Genomic DNA, 20,061 nt, shown 5'->3' with positions numbered 1-20,061 from the left:
TCAATGTGATACATCACACTCATAAAGGAAACGATAAGAATCACAGGATCCTTATCCTGTGCAAAAAAAGCATTTAACAAAATACTGCATCCTTTCTTGATAAAAACCCTCAAGAAAATAGGGACAGAAGGAGCATACCTCAACATCATAAAGACCATATGCAAAAGACCTGCAATATTAACCTTAATGAGGAAAAACTGAGAGTTTTTCCCTTAAGGGCAGGAACATGACAGGGATGTCTATTCTCAAGACTGTTGTTCAATGTTGTACTGGAATTCCTAGCCTCAGGGAACAAAAAAGAAATAAAAGGCATCCAAATTGGCAAGGAAGAAGGCAGACTTTCACTCTTTGCAGACAACATGATATTCTACGTGGAAAACCTGAAAGACTCCACCAAAAAACTGCTAGAACTGATACATGAAGTCGTAGGATATGAAGTCAACATACTGAAATCTGTTTCATTTCTATGCACCAATAACGAAGCAGCAGAAAGACAAATCAAGGAATCGATCCCATTTACAATTGTACCAAAAACCATAAGATATCTAACCAAAGAGGTAAAAGATGTGTATGCTGAAAACTATAGAAAGCTTATGAAAGAATTGAAGAAGACACAAAGAAATGGAAAAATATTTCATGCTCCTGGATAGGAAGAATACTGTTAAAATGTCTATACTACCCACTCTACACATTCAATGCAATCTCTGTCAAAATAACACCAGCATTCTTTACAGAGCTAGAACAAACAGTTCTAAAATTTATATGGAACCATAATAGACCCCAAATAGCCAAACTAATACTGAAAAAGAAAACCAAAGCTGGAGGCATCACAATTCCAGACTTCAAGCTGTATTACAAAGCTGCAATCATCAAAACAGTATGGTACTGGCACAACATCAGACATATAGATCAATGCAACAGAATAGAGAACCCAGAAATGGACCCACAAATGTATGGCCAACTAATCTTTGACAAAGCAGGAAAGAATATCCAATGAAAAATTGTGCTGGGAAAAGTGGACAGCAACATGCTGAAACAGATCACTTTCCTATTCCATACACAAAAATAAACTCAAAATGGATGGAAGACCTAAATGTGAGACAGGAAACAATCAAAATCCTAGAGGAGAAAACAGGCAACAACCACTTTGACCTTGGCCACAGCAACTTCTTACTAGACAGGTCTCTGGAGGCAAGGGAAACAAAATAAAAAATGAACTATTGGGACCTTATCGAAATAAAAGGCTTCTGCACAGCAAAGGAAACAATCAGCAAAACTAAAAGGCAACCAACAGAATGGGAGAAGATATTTGCAAATGACATATTGGACAAAGGGTTAGTATCCAAAATCTATAAAGAATTTATCAAACTCGGGGTGCCTGGGTGGCTTGGTCGGTTAAGCGTCCGACTTCGGCTCAGGTCATGATCTCACAGTCCATGAGTTCGAGCCCCGCGTCGGGCTCTGTGCTGACAGCTCAGAGCCTGGAGCCTGTTTCAGATTCTGTGTCTCCCTCTCTCTCTGACCCTCCCCCGTTCATGCTCTGTCTCTCTCTGTCTCAAAAATAAATAAACGTTAAAAAAAAATTAAAAAAAAAAAAAAAAAAGGATTTATCAAACTCAACACCCAAAAAACAAATAATCCAGTGAAAGAAATGGGCAAAAGACATGAACAGACACTTTTCCAAAGACAACATCCAGATGGCTTTACAGACACATGAAAAAATGCTCAACATCACTCATCATCAGGGAAATACAAATCAAAACCACAATGAGATACTACCTCACACCTGTCAGAAAGGCTAATATTAACAACTCAGGAAACGAGATGTTGGAAAGGATGTAAAGAAAGGAGAACAGTCTTGCACTGCTGATGGGAATGCAGACTGGTATAGACACTCTAGAGAACAGTAAGGATGTTCCTCAAAAATTTAAAAAGTGCTACCCTACAACCTAGCAATTGCACTACTAGGTATTTATTCAAAGCATACAAAAATACAGATTCAAAGGGGCACGTGCACCCCAGTATCTATAGCAGCACTATCAATAATAGCCAAATTATGGAAAGAGCTCAAATGTCCATCGAATGATGAATGGATAAAGAAGATGTGGTTTATACATACAATGGAATACTACTTGGCAATGAGAAAGAATGAATTCTGGCCATTTGCAGCAACATGGATGGAACTGGAAGGTATTATGCTGAGTGAAATAAGTCAGTCAGAGAAAGACATATCATATGTTCTCACTCATACATAGATCTTGAGAAATTAAACAGAAGACCATGGGGGAGGGGAAGGGGGAAAAAAGTTACAGAGAGGGAGAGAGGGAAACCATAAGAGACTCCTGGATACTAAAACAAACTTAGGGTTGATGGGGGAGTGGGGGAGAGGGGAAAGCGGGTGATGAGCATTGAGGAGGGCATTTGCTGGGATGAGCACTGGGTGTTGTATGGAAACCAATTTGTCAATGAATTATATTAAAAAAAAGAAGATGTGGTATATATACACAATGGAATACTACTTGGCAACCAAAAAGAATGAAATCTTGCTACTTACAACAACGTGGATGCAATGGGAATGTATTATGCTAAGCAAAATAAGTTAGTCGGAGACAGACAAATATCATATGATTTCACTCATATGTGGAATTTAAGAAACAAAACATGAATATAGGGGAAGGGAAGGAAAAATAAGATAAAAACAGAGATGGAGGCAGGCAAACCATAACAGATTCTTAAATACAGAGAACAAACTAAGGGTTGTTGGAGGGGAGGGAGTGGGGGTGGGCTAAATGGGTGATGGGCAGTAAGGACAGCACTTGTTAGGAAGAGCAATGAGTGTTATATAAGTGATGAATCACTAAATTCTACTCCTGAAACCATTATTACACTATATGTTAACTAACTTGGATTTAAATAAAGAAAAAAAGGGGTTTTAATTGTCAAAGTAGATGATGGGTACAGGGAGATTCATTATACCACTTTTCATTTTCCAATGATGAAAGTTTAAAAAAAAAAAAAACAAAAAACCATGAATTTCTTAATTGTCTCTTCAAGCTGATTATCATGGAATATAAAACAATCATGATCTGTCAGAAACCACACCTAAAAATGAAATATAGTACATTACCTTTGTAAAAGTGACAGGGATGCTGGCATCCAATTGAATGTGATCTGCAACCTCTGTAAACTGCTGCTGCTGTTTTTGCAATGTTTCCAGTAACCTTGTAATTTCCTGTTTTGCCAAAACAACTCTACAATCATCCTAGAAAAGAGAATACAGTTTTCCTGTAAACTTATTACAGAAATAAGGGAAAAAGAGATATCACCAAAACTCAAGAAAAGTTCATCTAACATCATAGAATTAAAGGTTTACTTAAATGTAAATTTAACTAGGATAATAGTAATAAGTGGGCATTAATAAATAATTTAAGACCCTTTCAAGAGAAGAAAAGATAAATAAATTGTGGTATATTCACAAAGACCACAATGAGAATGAGCCACAATTATACCTGATGATTTGAATTTCACAATGTCAAATAAAAGAAGAAAGGACATGAAGAGTTCATTCTGTATGATTCCATTTTTATTAATACCAAAACAGACAAAAATAAGATATGCATTAGAAGTCAGGTTTATCCTTAGGGGGTAAGTTATCAGAAGAGAGTCTGAGGGGTATCTTGGGGCGCTGGTAATGTTCTGTTACATGATCTGGATGCTAGTTATACAGCAACTAGCCAGGTGAACACTTATGCACACATTTCTGTATGTATGTTGTACTTATTATTTTTAATGTTTATTATTTAATTTTGAGAGCAAGAGAGAGCAAATGTGAGTGGGGGAGGGGCAGAGAGAGAGGGAGAGAGAGAGAATCCCAAGCAGGCTCCGCACTGCCAGCAAGGAACCCTGAACTCACACACTGTGAGATCATAACCTGAGCCGAAATTGAGTCAGATGCTTCGCTGGCTGAGCTACCCAGGCGCCCCTGCATGTTGTACTTATATAAAAAGGTTTTTAAATAACTTAAGATATATATGTACTGGTTTTTTTAAAAATGGGACTACATGTAAAATTGAAGTCTCCCTCTCCCTCTAGATCCCCAGACTCTTTCTTCAAAGTCAAGCACTTTCCAGTTTCTACAACATTATTCCAGAGATTTTCTACACAGACACCAATATATTCTTCCTAAGACAGAGATCTTCAAACAGTATGTAAGCTCCATGAAAGCAGCAGTGTTTGCAGTTTTTGCTCACTGTTGCATATTTATATTAGTCAATTATTAACTAACAAACTTTGCTTATAAGTTGCATGTTGTTCCAGTTATTCTTAACAAAAGCCTTTAAGAAATTCCTGCTTCTACTCTCATGCCCCAAATACAAACAAATCCTATTAGGTATCCAGAATTTGGACACTTCACTCCACTACCCAAGCCAGTATTCTCTCTCACATGGAATTCTACAACAGCCTAACTCCTTTTCTTTAACTCCTTCCTTCCATCTTTGCCCTCCTCCAATCTGTTTTTTACACATCAAAGTGATCATTTTAAGTAAGATCAAGTCATTCTTCTCAAAATTTCACAATGGCTTCTCTATTTTAATCAGTAAAAGCTGAAGCCCTTCCAGTGGCCCAGAAAGCCTTCGTTACATATAATTCCCTATTACTTCTGATTATAGCTCCTATTTCTCTCTCCTTCATTTGCTATATACCAGACATAGTGGCCTCTTTTGCTGTTCCTCAAATACACCAGACATGGTGTCCTAGGGTTTTTTCTCTAATGGGTTTCCTCAGTGGGAATATTCTTCCCTATATTAGGGCTTGAATAAATTCCTTCACCTTTTTCTTTTTTGAGGCTTTGCTCAAATCTCACCTTTTCTTAATGATTTTTACCCTGATCATTTAATAATGCAGTCTGCTGGACTCCCACACTTTTTCTTTTGTCCTTAGTTCTTACCACTATTCTAACATTTTACATAATTTACTTATTTAGATAAGGATATGATTTATTGTCTTATCTTCTCCTTGCTAAAATGCTAATTCCACAAGATTATATAGCTTTTTGTTTGTCTGGTTTACCAGTATATCCCATGTTATCTAGAAGTACCTAGCACACAGTAGGCACTCAAAACTTATTTGCTAAATGAATAGACAAATCCTTACCACTTAGCTTCATGCCTTGAACTTAGATGATGCATCATTTTTTTTTTTTGGAGGGGAAGGATGATTAAGCTTTGTTCTCAAAATTGATAATAAAGTGTGATGTTCTATCCATTCTTCTGTTCAATTATCTCTGTGGCAGGAACTGTTAAGAATATTGGTTGGGGGGATGCCTGGGTGGCTCAGTTGGTTAAACATCCGACGTTGGCTCAGGTCAAATATTATGGTTCAAATTTGAGTCCTGCATCAGGCTCTGCGCTGACAGCTCAGAGCCTGGAGTGTGCTTCAGGATCTGTGTCTTCCTCTGTCTCTATCCCTCCCCTGCTTTTACTCTCTCTCTCTCTCTCTCTCTCTCTCTATTGAAAATAAACATTGAAAACAATTTTTAACAATAAAAAAAAGAATATTGGTTGGGGTTAGGGTTCTATGACTTTAAAAACCAAAGTTGATATGAAGAATGACTCTAAGACCCTAACTTCATTTGCATTAACATAGTGAAATAATACCATATCATTAACAATTACCAATCACTTTGATGAAATGCTTCAGAAATTCTAACCTCCACATATTTCAGTAACTATAAACATACTTTTTAACAGAAAAAATATAAAAATACTTTTATGTATTCAAGTAAACGAGATCTAGATGTAATCCATTTCTGATTTTTCTGTGTAGCTTGATTACCCATCATAACTGAACAAATATTTATTAAGTTCCTTCTACCTAGATACAAAGATGAACAAGATGCATGCAGTCAACATAGAGGAGAATGAAGAATGCATATTGTTCAGGTTCGAATTAGTAGAGGAAAACCACACCACTTATGTAAACAGAAAGAATTTACTATGAAGAACTGCTAACTAGGTGTAGTTATTAACTAGGTAACTAAAAGGGTAAAAAGTACTCAGAGGTATCATGTGGGAAAGCAAATGTAGGAAGCAGCTATCACGCCCCAGGAAAGGGGGAATAAAAGGCACATGCTAGAATTATTAAAACTTAGAAACTTATAGGAAAGTCCCCATGGATCTTAAGCTCAGGTCTCTAAGGAAAGTGGTATCTTCTTGTGAGCGGTGAAATTCACAGGAACCCAAGTAAATGGGAACCAACGGGAAACTAACTCTACCTTCCAACCTTCCTTTCCCGTCCCCTGTTGATGGAGCCTAAACTAACAAGGAGCTGGCAAAGCCGATATGTGGTTTGTAGAGTTCTAGTCCAAAAATCACAGGGCAGAGGAAAGAAGAATAGGACTGAAGTTCAAGGCAATTTAATAAATGGCATACACATCAATTATTATAATTCAATATGATAAGCTCAAGACTTTTGTGGTTACAGCCTCACCACATTCATATAAGTCTAATTAGATATATAAGAGAAAAAGCTTTACAATTAGTAATAAGTTTAGCTCTGCAGTGATTTGCAGTCAACACAATTACTAGCGATATGTCAATAAGGGTAAAATACACTACAGCTTACTGGGAATTCCTAGGGCAATAATTACCTTTCTATCACCAACTCATGAAAGCAGAACCAAATGGAAATGAATAAGACTGACATTTTTGCTCAAATAATCTTAAATCCAATTTATTTTAAAAGTATATTATCTGGGGGCACCTGGGTGGCTCAGTCAGTTAAGCATCCGACTCTTGATTTTGGCCCAAGTCATGATCTCATGGTATCATGATCTCATGACATGATCTGAAAACTGGTAAAACAAATTGCTTCTGATACCTCAATCATCAAAAAACATGGGATTACTGTGATATCAAAATTAAGAACCAATGAATTAGAACAGAGATAGGTAGTACATGCTAGAAAGGCATCCAAAAAAAAAAAAAAAGAACAGAGAGTTTCAAAGAAAAGCAAACATTTGAGCTAGACTTTGAAAAAGGATTTCCACTATCAGAAAAGGGAGATATAAGCCCACCAAGCAGAAAGAATAGTACATGCTTGGTAAAGAAGAGTTAAAGGGTTTAGCATGACTAAAGAATGACAAGACATTAAAGAGTTTCTAGAATCCATAGTCTTAAACTGGGGAGGGCACATGAAGTAGAGGACACTGATATGGTTGGTGGAGCAATTCAAGGTTAGAGACCATGTCCTAAGCACAATGTTAATGCACACAGTAACAAATAATAATAATATTAAAATATTTGTTAATAAAATAGACTAGTGCATACCTCTGATAATTATCTGTTTAACCTCCTTCTTAAAATATGTCCTAACCACATTTAATCTACCTACTTGTTGCAAAGTCTTTTCACAATGAAGACAGGCTGTTGAAACTTGGGACAACAAAATAGTCATATCTTCTTGTTGCTGCCTGAGCCAAATCAGTTTTTCTCGAACATGAGCATCAACAACACTTAGAGCCATTTCTTCTTGACGACACAGAGTTTCATGAAGATCAGAAAAATAAGCTCGGACACATGACCGGGCATTCTCTGCAGTACCCGGTACCTAAAGAAATAGAAATTAAACAACTTTAACCATAACTAAGATTTTATATGTGAAATAGTGAAAATTTAAATACCATCTATGTTCTTAAAAACTGCAGAATTGCTATCTCCACACAAGATCTTTCTCCTTAACCATAGCCTTTGGACATCCAACTCTTTATTTATTTATTTTTTTTTTTTTAATTTTTTTTCAACATTTATTTATTTTTGGGACAGAGAGAGACAGAGCATGAACGGGGGAGGGGCAGAGAGAGAGGAAGACACAGAATCGGAAACAGGCTCCAGGCTCTGAGCCATCAGCCCAGAGCCTGACGCGGGGCTCGAACTCACGGACCGCGAGATCGTGACCTGGCTGAAGTCGGATGCTTAACCGACTGCGCCACCCAGGCGCCCCAACCAACTCTTTAAATAACACCTCAAGCAAAAGAGAATACCTAATCTTCAGTCTCTTCCACTGTCAAACCTAGTTTCCTCCATCTCAATAAGTGGCAATGCCATCCTCCACATTGTTCAAGCCAAAAAACAAAAACAAAAACAAAAACAAAAACAAAAACAAAAACAAAAACAAAACTGGAGTCACCCTTTTTTTTTTTTTTTTTAAATTTTTTTTTCAACATTTATTTATTTTTTGGGACAGAGAGAGACAGAGCATGAACGGGTGAGGGGCAGAGAGAGAGGGAGACACAGAATCGGAAACAGGCTCCAGGCTCTGAGCCATCAGGCTCCAGGCTCGAGCCCGACGCGGGGCTCGAACTCACAGACCGCGAGATCGTGACCTGGCTGAAGTCGGACGCTTAACCGACTGTGCCACCCAGGCGCCCCTGGAGTCACCCTTAATACTTCTCTTTCACATCCAATAACAGTCCCTCAGCAAATTCTGCTGACCACAAAACATATTCAAAACAACATACCCAAAATCTGATCAAGCCTCATCACCTTGACCTCTACTGACCTGATCTATGACATTATCATCGTTCACCTGATTATTACAATAGTTTTCTAATTGGCCTCAATAGATCCACTACTGCCCTCTACAGAGTATTTTCCACCTAGCAGCCAGAAGGATCCTTTTAAAATGTTAAGTCAGGGGGCACCTGGGTGGCTCTGTCGGTTAAGCGTCTGACTTTGGCTCAGGACATGATCTCGTGGTCCGTGAGTTCAAGCCCCATGTCGGGCTCTGTGCTGACCACTCAGAGCCTGGAGCCTGTTTCAGATTCTGTGTCTCCCTCTCTCTCTGACCCTCCCCCGTTCATGCTGTGTCTCTGTCTCAAAAATAAATAAATGTTAAAAAAAAAAAAAAAAGAATATATTATTAAAAAAAAATGTTAAGTCAGGAAAATGATTATTCTTTTGCCCAAAACTCTCTAATGATTTCCCATTCCACTCAGTAAATGCCAAAGTCCTTTACAGGGAGTGTTCAAGAACAGACTCCCTGAAAAAGCAACATCTGAGCAAAGACCTGAAGAAGGTGACTACAAGATTATCTTGAGGAAGAACATTTGTGGCAGAAAGAAAAGCAAATATCCATAAGACCCTTTGTGATCTCAACACCTGCTATGCCCTCCTCAATCATTCTACTCTAGATGCATTTGACCCCCTCACAGTTGCTGGGTTTTTTAATTGAAGTGTAGTTGACATACAATGTTGTATTAGTTCTAGGTGAACAACATACTGATCTAACAATTCTACACATTACGTGGTACTCAGCACACTAAGTGTAGTTAGTATCTGTCACCATACAACGTTATTACAGTATTACTAACTATATTCCCCATGCTGTACTTTTCATTTCCATTACTTATTTTATAACTGGAAGTCTGTACCTTTTAATCCTTAAAAATATGAAATACTTTACAAATTTATGTGTCATCCTCACACAGGCACCATGCTAATCTTTGCTGCATCATTCCAATTTTAGTTTATGTGCTGCCAAACTGAGAACTCCTCACAGTTTCCTAAGTGCACCAGGCACACTCCAACTTCAGGGCCTTTGCACTTGCTCTTCTCTCTGCCTGGAATATTCTTTCCCCAAATATTAGCATGGTTCCTTTCTTATCTGCGTTAGGTCTTTGCTCAATGTCCCTTTCTTAGTGAGTCTATCCAGGAACACCCCATATAACACTCCATAGCACTTAACATACTTTTGCCATTAGTACTGACCCTTTTTCCACATTAGAATGTAAACTGCAAAGGCAGAGCTTTTTGGCAGTGTCTCCTTAGCTAGAACAATGCTAAAACAGTGTCTAGCTATTGTATGGGTTCCATAAATACTCACTGAAGGAATAAAGTATTTCCACTCTAGCATAAAATGTCCAGTAGAACCTTCAATGATGATGGACACATTCTGTATCTGTGTGGTTCAATATGGTAGCCATTAGCTCTATGTACGTGAATATACTTGAAATGTAGCTAGTGAAAATGAGGAACCAAATTTTGTATTTTATTTGATTTTTAAATAATTTATGATTATGATTATGATTATGATTTTGACAGAGTGAAAGAGAGAGAGAGAATTAATCTTGAGCAGGCTCCATGTTCAGTGTGGAGTCGGGCACAGGGCTCAATCCCACGAAGCATGATATCATGACCTGAGCCGAAAATCAAGAGTCAGATGCCTAACCAACTGAGCCACCCAGGAGCCCCTAAGAGCAACCTTTCTTAATGCAAATCTGATTATGTTATTTCTATGCTAATTCTTCAGCGGCTCATCACTGCCCTTATAATCAAGTCCAACCTCTTTAACAGAGCTAATAATATCCTCCATGATTTGGCCCTTAACTCTCCAACATTTTTTTCTTGCCCTGTCCCATCCAATACTCAAAGATTCAAGTGTAGTGAACTGAGTTGTTCTATAATATGTCCAATTCTCACTTCCAGGCATTTTAACACGTGCTTCCCTCTCTGGGACAACTCACTCCCCACCACACTCTTCTCCCTGACTAAATTTCTTCAAGTCTCAGTTTAGACACCACATATTCCAGATAGCCTTCCCTGAGGCAGCTAAATTATTGCCACTCTTATGCATTACTAAGGCATCCTGTACTTCCCCTACAAAATAGTTACTACATTTGAAAATGTCTTTCTTCCATGATGGATTATAAACTCCATGAAGATAGAGACTTTTTATAAAACTTGTTCTCAGTGACTAGTGCAGTATTAGCACAACGTAATTGCCCAATAAATTAAAAAAATGAAAAGGTGAGAAGTACAAAGGGTAAGAAAGTACAGAAGGAAGAAAAAAATTCCATACATGTTCTGTGTGGGCCATTCCAATTCCATCTTCCACTATTTGTTCTCCTCCTTCAATGTGCTGAACGATTCCAACTAATTTTCTGGAATAATCTGAGATTTCCTCAGTGAAGGTCCGTATACAGTGAGCCATATCTAAAATTGATGCTCGGATCTGGTTAGCTTCTGGTTCCAATACTGAATGCTAAAATGCAACACAATTATAGAAAAGAACTCATGGTACTAACAATATAAAATGCTATTTAAATCACTACTATAATAATAAGAAAAAGCATCAGTCTCAAGTGGCTTTTATAACACATTTACAAAAGCACAAGATAGTAAATACTAATGTATCTTCATCACAAAACTATTTATCCTTCAAAGAAATAATTTAAAATTTGGGAGTCCATTTATTGTTAAATAAGAATCCAAGAGACTCACTTTATGATTTTACCATAAACATCAGTTCATCAAAAGACTTAAGTACTGTCAAAACAATCCAGTTCATTAAGAAAACATGCACACAGAGAACTTTTGTTTCCTGCTGGAAAGCTATTTTTCAATGAAGAAAGAATCATGAGGCTTCTGAAATTTTTGTTATGACATTCAGAAATTGAATCTCTCATTTCTTTTCATGCTACCAAGCTCAACTCATTCATCACTGAACTCTTCAATCCCTACTTGGCATAAAGTAGTCAATGGAAACAAATGGTAGGCTGATAAACCAGGTAGAGTCACCCAGTCTAATTATAATCATACCTTGTGACCTTGGTGTTTTCCATACTCTTTGCAGACACAGCACATAAGTGGACTAGTCTGACAGCCTTCTTCCAAGCAAACAAACTCAATGGCGTGTACCTGATGCTGAGAGCACATGGTTTTCTCATGAGGTTTGTCAGCCAGAGGCACTCGTCTGTGCTTTGCTAATGTCTTCGTAGAATGAGTAACTTGAGAACACTCTGAGCACAAGTGAGTTGCACACACAGTGCAATATACAGACGCAACGTGAGCTTCATCTTCATCACAACGAATGATACTCTGATAAACAAAAAATTAATGTCTTCAAACTGAACCTCCATCATTACAACATGATAAATTTTAAAATATAAAAGCCTATAATCGTTCCTTTTTTCCCCCATAATCTTTTCTTAACTGACCAGGCTTTACATGTGAAAATATACTGGCAATTAAGTAAAAAGGTCATTTACTACTCACCTAAGAAAGTATTCATTTTGTTTTCTGAGTTTTTTTTTTTTAATAGTTTATTTATCTGAGAGAGAGAGTGCCCTTGCACGTGCACACAATCAGGGAAGAGACAGAAAGAGAGGGAGAGAGAATCTTAAGCAGGTTTCACGCTATTGGTGCAGAGCACTATCCAGGGCTCAATCTCATGTACCTTGGGATCATGACCTGAGCCAAAATCAAGAGTCTGACACAAAACCAACTGAGTCACTCAGACACTCCAAAAGTATTCATTTCTATAGGTAAGTGAGAAGCTATTTCCAAAACTTATTATCAATCCATGCTATGAATTTGGGGCCAAAAAGAGAACTATCCTCATAGATTTACAGTCAGTGTAAAGATATCTTCTATGAAATCCCCTCAGCTTATACGCAAGAAACTGAAAACTAGAGGCTAGAAATCTCTTTTTCAGAAATCTTTTAAGACTAAAAAAGAAAGTTGATAATAAATACATCCCCACTGCTTTAGTTTTCAATTTTATTAAAGATTTTATTTTGCAGTAATCTCTATACCCTATATGGCACTAGAACTTACCACAACCCTGACAACAACATCGGCATGCTTCACCAAGTGAACCAACCAGGCTCCCCCACCACTACTTTAAATACCACTTATCATGGTGCTGTAGCAGAAGAAGAGAAGTGTGAAGGCTACTGTGAGAACCAGATGTGTGCATAAGAATCAGATGCAAAGCTTTTAAAAACACAGATGCTCAGACTCTAACCTATGAAATTCCAATAGGTTATAGATGAGGCCTAATCTGTGTATTTTTTTCTAAAACTCCATAGGTGAGTTCACTGTATAATCCAGGCTGAAAAAGCACTGATTTAAGCTAGTTTAAAGAAAAAATAAAAATCCTATGTTATATATAAGCTCTTAAATATTATTTCTAATTTTCATGAATTACTAAAAAAGCATTTCAACTTGAAAAACTTTATATAACAGATAATCAAGAATGTTTTGAAAACTTATGATGAATATTAAAAGGCCTAATTGGAAAGGGAGCAATGTGGCATAAATTATTCCAGAAATAAAAATTAGAAAAAACACCAATGGTATCATTAATTATATTAAATTTTAAAATGAACCCAAAGTTCAACAAGTAAAATAAAAAATACATGTCTTCTATTTTTCAGACATGACTAATATTTACAAGGACAACATTAGATAATATTCTAATGTCTTTGGAAAGATAAAAGAGATAGCATGTGAAGGAACTGGAAAACTTTTAGGAAACAGTGCTCTAGTTTGAAATTCACTTCAGTGATTCACTTTATATAAAGAAATCACGATCTAATAGAAGAAAAGTAGAAATCAATCTGACATTTGTTTCCTTGATTCTAAACCTGTGGTTTTAAAGTTGACCACTGAAATCATTAACTGTTATTTACTACAACTATTCTTATATCTAGTACAGTATATGAGCTATGCATATAATTAAGTGTAAAAAATGTATTTTAACCTGTGTTAATGGGCAGCATCCTAATATTTACTGGATGACCAGCCTGTTGGATAGAGTATACTTACACATTTAAACTTTTCATGAAGATATTTATAGTATTAATTCCCTCAAGAGCTACTGCTATCTTTAAGGCATTTGGCCTCTACACTAAATGGCCTCTTTGATGGAGTTTCTCTTTCTTTCTTTGCACCATCCTGTTTATTGTTGATTCACTTTTGCATCCTCTGGTTTAATGTAGCTTCCACTTCTTTTTACTTTTCCATAACCTTCTAACTCTTGACTTTATCCTTGGATAGAACTGAATTATAATAAGGAGGTAAGTTTATACATAAAATATACTTTGGGTATAGTATTTTCAGTGAATTCAAGTTTTACTTTCTATTCAGTTGGGAATATTATTTCCTATAAAACTGTAATGTAATGAAAAGTTGTGTTTCTGGATTCCTATCTGCCGAAGCAAGTGAGGTAAGATTATACTTATATTTTAAAATAAAAGAAAAAATTCATGCTCATAATAAATATTTTAATAAATTCAATCAATACCTCTCCAGATATCCCAATGGCTTCTTCTGCAACTCCATATTGGCCAATATGTCCATTCTGTAGTCGTTCCAAAAGCTCCAATAAAGCAAAATTTTTTTTCAATCCCCAAACACCTGAATCTCCTAAAACAAATATAAAAATAAAAACTAAATCTAATAAAATGGAATATTAATCATTTCACCTCACACCTAACAGTAATTTATCATATATTTAATTATTAATATCATTAATAATGTCTAAATTTTCAAAATTCAAATTTTCCCTAATTTCTTTTTATTGCTAGAACTATTGTCTTGTTAAAAATTCTCTTTAGGGGCGCCTGGGTGGCGCAGTCGGTTAAGCGTCCGACTTCAGCCAGGTCACGATCTCGCGGTCCGTGAGTTCGAGCCCCGCGTCAGGCTCTGGGCTGATGGCTCAGAGCCTGGAGCCTGTTTCCGATTCTGTGTCTCCCTCTCTCTCTGCCCCTCCCCCGTTCATGCTCTGTCTCTCTCTGTCGCAAAAATAAATAAACGTTGAAAAAAAAAAAAAATTCTCTTTAAAAAAACAGAAACTCCTGGAGCACCTGGGTGACTCGGTGAACTAAGCATACCACTCGATTTCAGCTCAGTTCATGATCTCATGGTTTGTGAGATCCAGCCCCAAGTAGGGTTCTATGGCGATGGCAGAGAACTTGCTTAGGATTCTCTCCTTCCCTCTCCTCTGCTCTCCCCTACTCATGCTCTTTCTCTCAAAATAAATAAACATTAAAAGAAAACGTCAGCATTCTTTTTTTTTTTAAGTTTATTTATTTATTTTTAACAGAGACAGAGAGAGTGCAGGTGAGCAAGGATGGAAGGAGCAGAGAGAGACAGGGAGAGAATCCCAAGCAGACTCTGTGCTGTCAGCTAAATCCCACAAAATGTGAGATCATGACCTGAGCTGAAATCAAGAGTGGGATGCTTAACTCTTGTTAAGTCACCCAGGTGCTCCAACTCTTCAGCATTCTCAGTAAAAACATCAAGTTCTACTATTTTTCTTTATACTTTTTAAAAACTATTTTGTCACTGACTTTTACTACATATATTAAAACAAGTGCTTTAAAATACTTTTTACAGCAACCTCCAGTAAGAAATACATTTTCCCTTTCAACACAGGATAACCTACATATATGTATATATGTATATATATGTGTGTATGTACACATATGCGTACTTACTTATATATATATTTACTTATAAATACTTAGATATATGTTTACTTATATGTATTTATATATGCATGGTTTTAAAAATATGTTCATATATAATATATACATCTGAAAGAAAAGTTTCACACACCAATATTCACCTTCAGGATGCAACACACATTTTTTTTCCATTTCTTCTTTAAAAAAGCATGTTCACAACCAATTAAATTGATTTCATAACTAAAAATTAGCTATGATTTGTGTTTGAAAACCACTGTATGAAATATACACTTAGCTAAAATAACTCCTCTAAGTAAACTAGAACAAGAACAAGTGAAGATAATCCTTTTCCATACATCTCTTCTAACCTAGAACCCTACAGTAATCAATGACTATACAAACTCCTTTTCACACAAATAAACCAAACAATTTTCAATCTTAAATACAATATATTTTCCTACCTAGATCTGTTACTTGTCGATCAAAAGGGCAACGGATTGCTCTTCCATGAAGAGGCAGGCGGGTAAGACAGTCATGACAGACTGTGTGGCCACAAAGCAGAAGGCGAGGAACTTTGTCTCCTTGCAAAGAAAAGACATCTTCACAAACTCCACACTCCAGCACCTAATAATTGGCATGGGAACATGTGCTCTTTAAATGATCTTAAAAGCATACATACTTCAGGCCAAAAAAAAAACTTGATCGAACATATTAAATCAATCTTTCTAAGTCACTTTATTTCTCCATGAAAAAAAGTCTAGATTGTAAAACCTTAAATCATCTTTTTATCATATCATCTGACAGACCCTACCAAAACTATATCATAGTGAAATCTCCTTGAAATGTCAAGTGTTAGGGACAAAAATAATGTAAATTAATATCATCTTTATCTTTTGAAAATTATGACTTGATTCATTATATCGGAATCTGTACACTATATAATTCTACCGAAGTTGCATTCTTAAGCAATTTCTCCAAAATTACCCCCCAAAAATCATCATTAATTTTAACAAAAATAATCTGAAATATGTACTAGGGTGACATTTAACCCTTGTAAATAATAAAGAACCTGTTCAGAAAAGACTGTAACTTTCAAGTATCTTCTAGTGTTTATATTATATAATGTAAAGACAAGAAATCAGCTAAGACTTAAATTTCAATTCCTTGTTCTCAATTAATAAATAATTCCCCTCGGTTAGAAAATATTTTGTCTATATAGTTCCAATTACAGGCACATGACTTGCCCAAGGCCATGCAGTCAAAGGAAAGGCAACAAAAATCAGCATATTGATTCCCAAGCACATGAGTGCTTTTAGAATTAAGTCAACAACCTATATTTTTATTAATGAAGTACTGTTAGTACTGTTAGTATTGTTACTTCCAAATATAGCTGAAATGTTTCAGAATTTTATTTTTTTTAATACCCACGTTGAACAATTATGCCACAAACTCTTACGTCTGTCATCCATGACCTACTACAATCTGTCCTCTGTCCTACTGCTTTATTGCAACCCCCTTCAGACTCTATTCTCAAACTATATGAAACAATTTGTAGTTCCTAGAACAGGATAAACTGTTTTTGCCTCTTTCTTTATGCTGATGCTGAGGAAATAGCTAAACAGACATTTTTCTTGTGGATCCTCTTTTTAACATTAGTAAACTAACAAATTTCTAAACAACTATCTCTCTCAGCCTACCCACACAGGTCAGTCCAACTGAAATGAGCACACTATCCCTTGGGCCATCATGCACCATGGATAAGTGTTTAATCTTAACACCCCAGAGCACTTTAATTCCCTTACTGGCTTTCCAGCCTGTCTTTCCCTGTTAGACCAAAAAGCCCCCAGAAACAGGGCATTCCAAACAACCAACCACTGGTGTGCTTATATAAATAAAGTCTGACAAAATAAAAGTTTTTTAAAAGAGGGGAGGCACCTAGGTGACTCAGTAGATTAAACATCCAACTTTGGCTCAGGTCACCATTTCATGGTTCTTGAGTTCAAACCCTGCAGCAGGCTCTGCACTAACAGTGCAGGGACTCACTCACACTCTCTCTCTCTCTCTCTCTCTCTCTCTCTGTTCCTCCATTTGCACTCTCTCTCTCAAAATAAATAAACTTAAAAAAAAATTGTTTTAAACAGTCCAGCCCAACCACCATCCCCCAACAAGTAAATAGTGCAAGACAAAAACCAGAAAATGCTTAGTGGAAATCACACTTAATATATTAAAAATATTAGCTCTGTAATTAATTTGGACTTAGTGCATGAAATACAAACATTTTTCACTGTAAATTCATAACTTCTAATTGGCTTGCATCCCAGTATGGTTCAAGACAGTCTTAAATGTAATACATAGTTCACAGAAAAAGACATGAAAACAACTCTTTAAATACATGAAAAGATGTCCAATCTCACTCAAAAAACTTTGAAATGCAATTAAACCTACACCAATATACTGTTTTCAGTTTTCAGATTAGATCAAACAGGTCAATAACTCTTTGTTGTGCTGGTGAAAGTGTGGGAAAGCAGGTATTCTTTTTTTTTTTTTTTTTTTAAGAGACTGCACCAGCAGGGGAGAGGAGCAGAGGGAGAGAGAAAGATAGGGGGAAAGGAGGGAGAGGGGCAGAGGGGGAGGGAGCGAGAGCGAGAGTGAGAGAGAGTGAGAGAGAGAGAGAGAGAGAGAGAATATCTCAAACAGGCTCCACACCCAACACAAAGCCCAACATGGGGCTGGATCCCATGATCCTGGGATCATGACCTGAGCCAAAATCAAGAGTCGGATGTTCAACCAACTGAGCCACCCAGGCACCCCTACATGGTTTACTAATTCTATTTCCAGGAATTTATCCTACAAATATATTACACATGTGTGAAGCAGTCTCTGTTATTCCTTATAGCACCATTTACATTTGCAAAAGAATGGAAACATAGTAAATATGTACCAGTACAGACTAGAAAATATAGTATATTCATGTACTGCAAACTATGCAGTCTATGGAGAAAGAGGAAGTTTTCTATGTACACAAACAGAATGCCTTCACACAAATAAAGCACAGTGAAAAATGATACATAGAATACATAGCTTTTGCATTAAACTGAGCAGTGAAAGAGCATATATTTATATATATATATGTTTTTATACAGGCATACTAACTTTCTAGCAGGCTATAAAGGAAATTAATTACACTGGAATAGTGGTTCCCTATGAGGAAGGGAAATAGCTAGAAACAGTTACACATAAATTATGTTATATATACAAACTTAAATTTAACCTACGTTTTTAAAAAAGGCAGGAAAGAATTTTTATTTAAACATCCTCACTTAGGGGCGCCCAGGTGGCTCAGTCGGTTGAGCGTCCGACTTCCACCCAGGTCATGATCTCACAGTTTGTGAGTTCGAGCCCCACATCAGGCTCTGTGCTGACAGCTCAGAGCCTGGAGCCTGCTTCAGATTCTGTGTCTTCCTCTCTCTCTGCCCCATCCCCACTCATGCTCTGTCTCTCTCTGTCTTAAAAATAAATAAAACATTAAAAAATTTTTTAAACATCCTCACTTAAATATCAAATTCAATCAAATACAGAAAAGATAAACACAATTAGATGTAAAACAAATGCAACATTTTTAATAGATGTTCTTGCTATTCTAACATAAACTTGTTTATGACTGTATACTTCAAAGAATCAAATTAAATTTTACTTAGTCCATTCATACCTTGTATCTGTGACCCCATAATTACAGAAGATAAAAAAAACTTAAGTTGCTACCACAGGTTTTTTCAAAAAGCAGTAGCAACATACAACTGATTTACAAACCAAACATGGGTCCAAAAATAAAGTTATTAGATTATCTCACATCAACTCAGTTAACAATAGAGTAAGACATTCTTTCTTCAGTATTTATCATTAGGAAGTGTGGCTAAAAGCCCAAGAAATTAAATCCTAGATAAGAGAAAAGCTCTTAATTTTATAAACTTCACAAATATGCCAAGGAGAGCTACAAACTTATCACATGTAAATAAAACTTTAATAAACCAGACCATATTTTAAAAGTGCTAAGGAGACTCACTCTTCAAAAGAAACTTTCCTGATTCCTTTTTTCCTTTTTGAATGTGAATTTCAGAATGTTAGATTTTTGTCTTTTTCTAGTGAAAAAACCATGTCACTCTCAGCTTGTTCTTTAAATAGGTCATTTTACGTATTAGCATCATATACTTCAACTTTCACCTTCCAATGAATAATTTCTGCTTTCATCTATGAAAATGACAATGAGTTTGTTTTTGTTTTTTAAATTTATGCCACCATACTCCCTACAAATTACAGCATAAGGATCTTGCCAAAAAAGACTATCCTACCGCACAGCTCAGGCACATTTTACATATAAAGACAAAAACGTGGGGCACCTGGGCGGCCCAGGCAGTTGCGTGCCTGACTTCAGGTCGGGTCATGATCTCAGTTTGTGAGTTCGAGCCTACCCGGCCTCGCTGTGCAGCCCGCTTCAGATCCTCTGTTTCCCTCTCTCTATGCCCCATCCCGCTCATGCTCTCTCAAAAAAATGAATGAACGTTTAAAAAAAAAGATAAAGATGAACGAAGTGAAGCTCTAACATATTAAACTCTGTACTGTAATAAATTTGAATTATATCAGACTTTAGTATATTTTTGAGATTTTAAGGCAACTAAGGGTAACAAAGATAGATACAGCAATAATATCCATTCTAATTACAACTTACTGACTCAAGTTAATTCACAAAATTATCTTTAGGAATTCTCTACTTAGATAAAGCACAAATCAATAAATGCTCAACCATACAACAT

At 36.4% G+C, this 20,061-nt stretch overlaps 1 protein-coding gene and 1 non-coding gene across 4 annotated transcripts in view; both read right to left on the bottom strand.

Moving 5' to 3' along the window:
- The window catches only part of TRIM23 (tripartite motif containing 23), a 37,192-nt gene that overhangs the window by 15,802 nt on the left and 1,329 nt on the right, over positions 1-20,061 (bottom strand). For all 3 annotated transcript variants that reach the window (XM_025925089.2, XM_086699929.1, XM_025925088.2), the window contains exons 2-7: positions 15,712-15,874; positions 14,086-14,207; positions 11,598-11,876; positions 10,858-11,040; positions 7,393-7,608; positions 3,128-3,262 (exon numbers count right to left, since the gene is read on the bottom strand). In XM_025925089.2, coding sequence (XP_025780874.2) covers positions 3,128-3,262; positions 7,393-7,608; positions 10,858-11,040; positions 11,598-11,876; positions 14,086-14,207; positions 15,712-15,874 — 1,098 coding nt within the window. The remainder of the gene's footprint in view (positions 1-3,127; positions 3,263-7,392; positions 7,609-10,857; positions 11,041-11,597; positions 11,877-14,085; positions 14,208-15,711; positions 15,875-20,061) is intronic.
- Positions 9,443-9,549, bottom strand: LOC112861799 (U6 spliceosomal RNA). Its single transcript, XR_003223694.1, has one exon. It is a non-coding gene; the product is annotated as a U6 spliceosomal RNA (small nuclear RNA).

The sequence above is a fragment of the Puma concolor genome, chromosome A1 (assembly GCF_028749965.1).
Source record: "Puma concolor isolate L17-30 chromosome A1, mPumCon1.1.hap2, whole genome shotgun sequence".
Lineage (NCBI taxonomy): Eukaryota > Metazoa > Chordata > Mammalia > Carnivora > Felidae > Puma > Puma concolor.
This window is presented reverse-complemented; position numbering and strand designations above follow the sequence as displayed.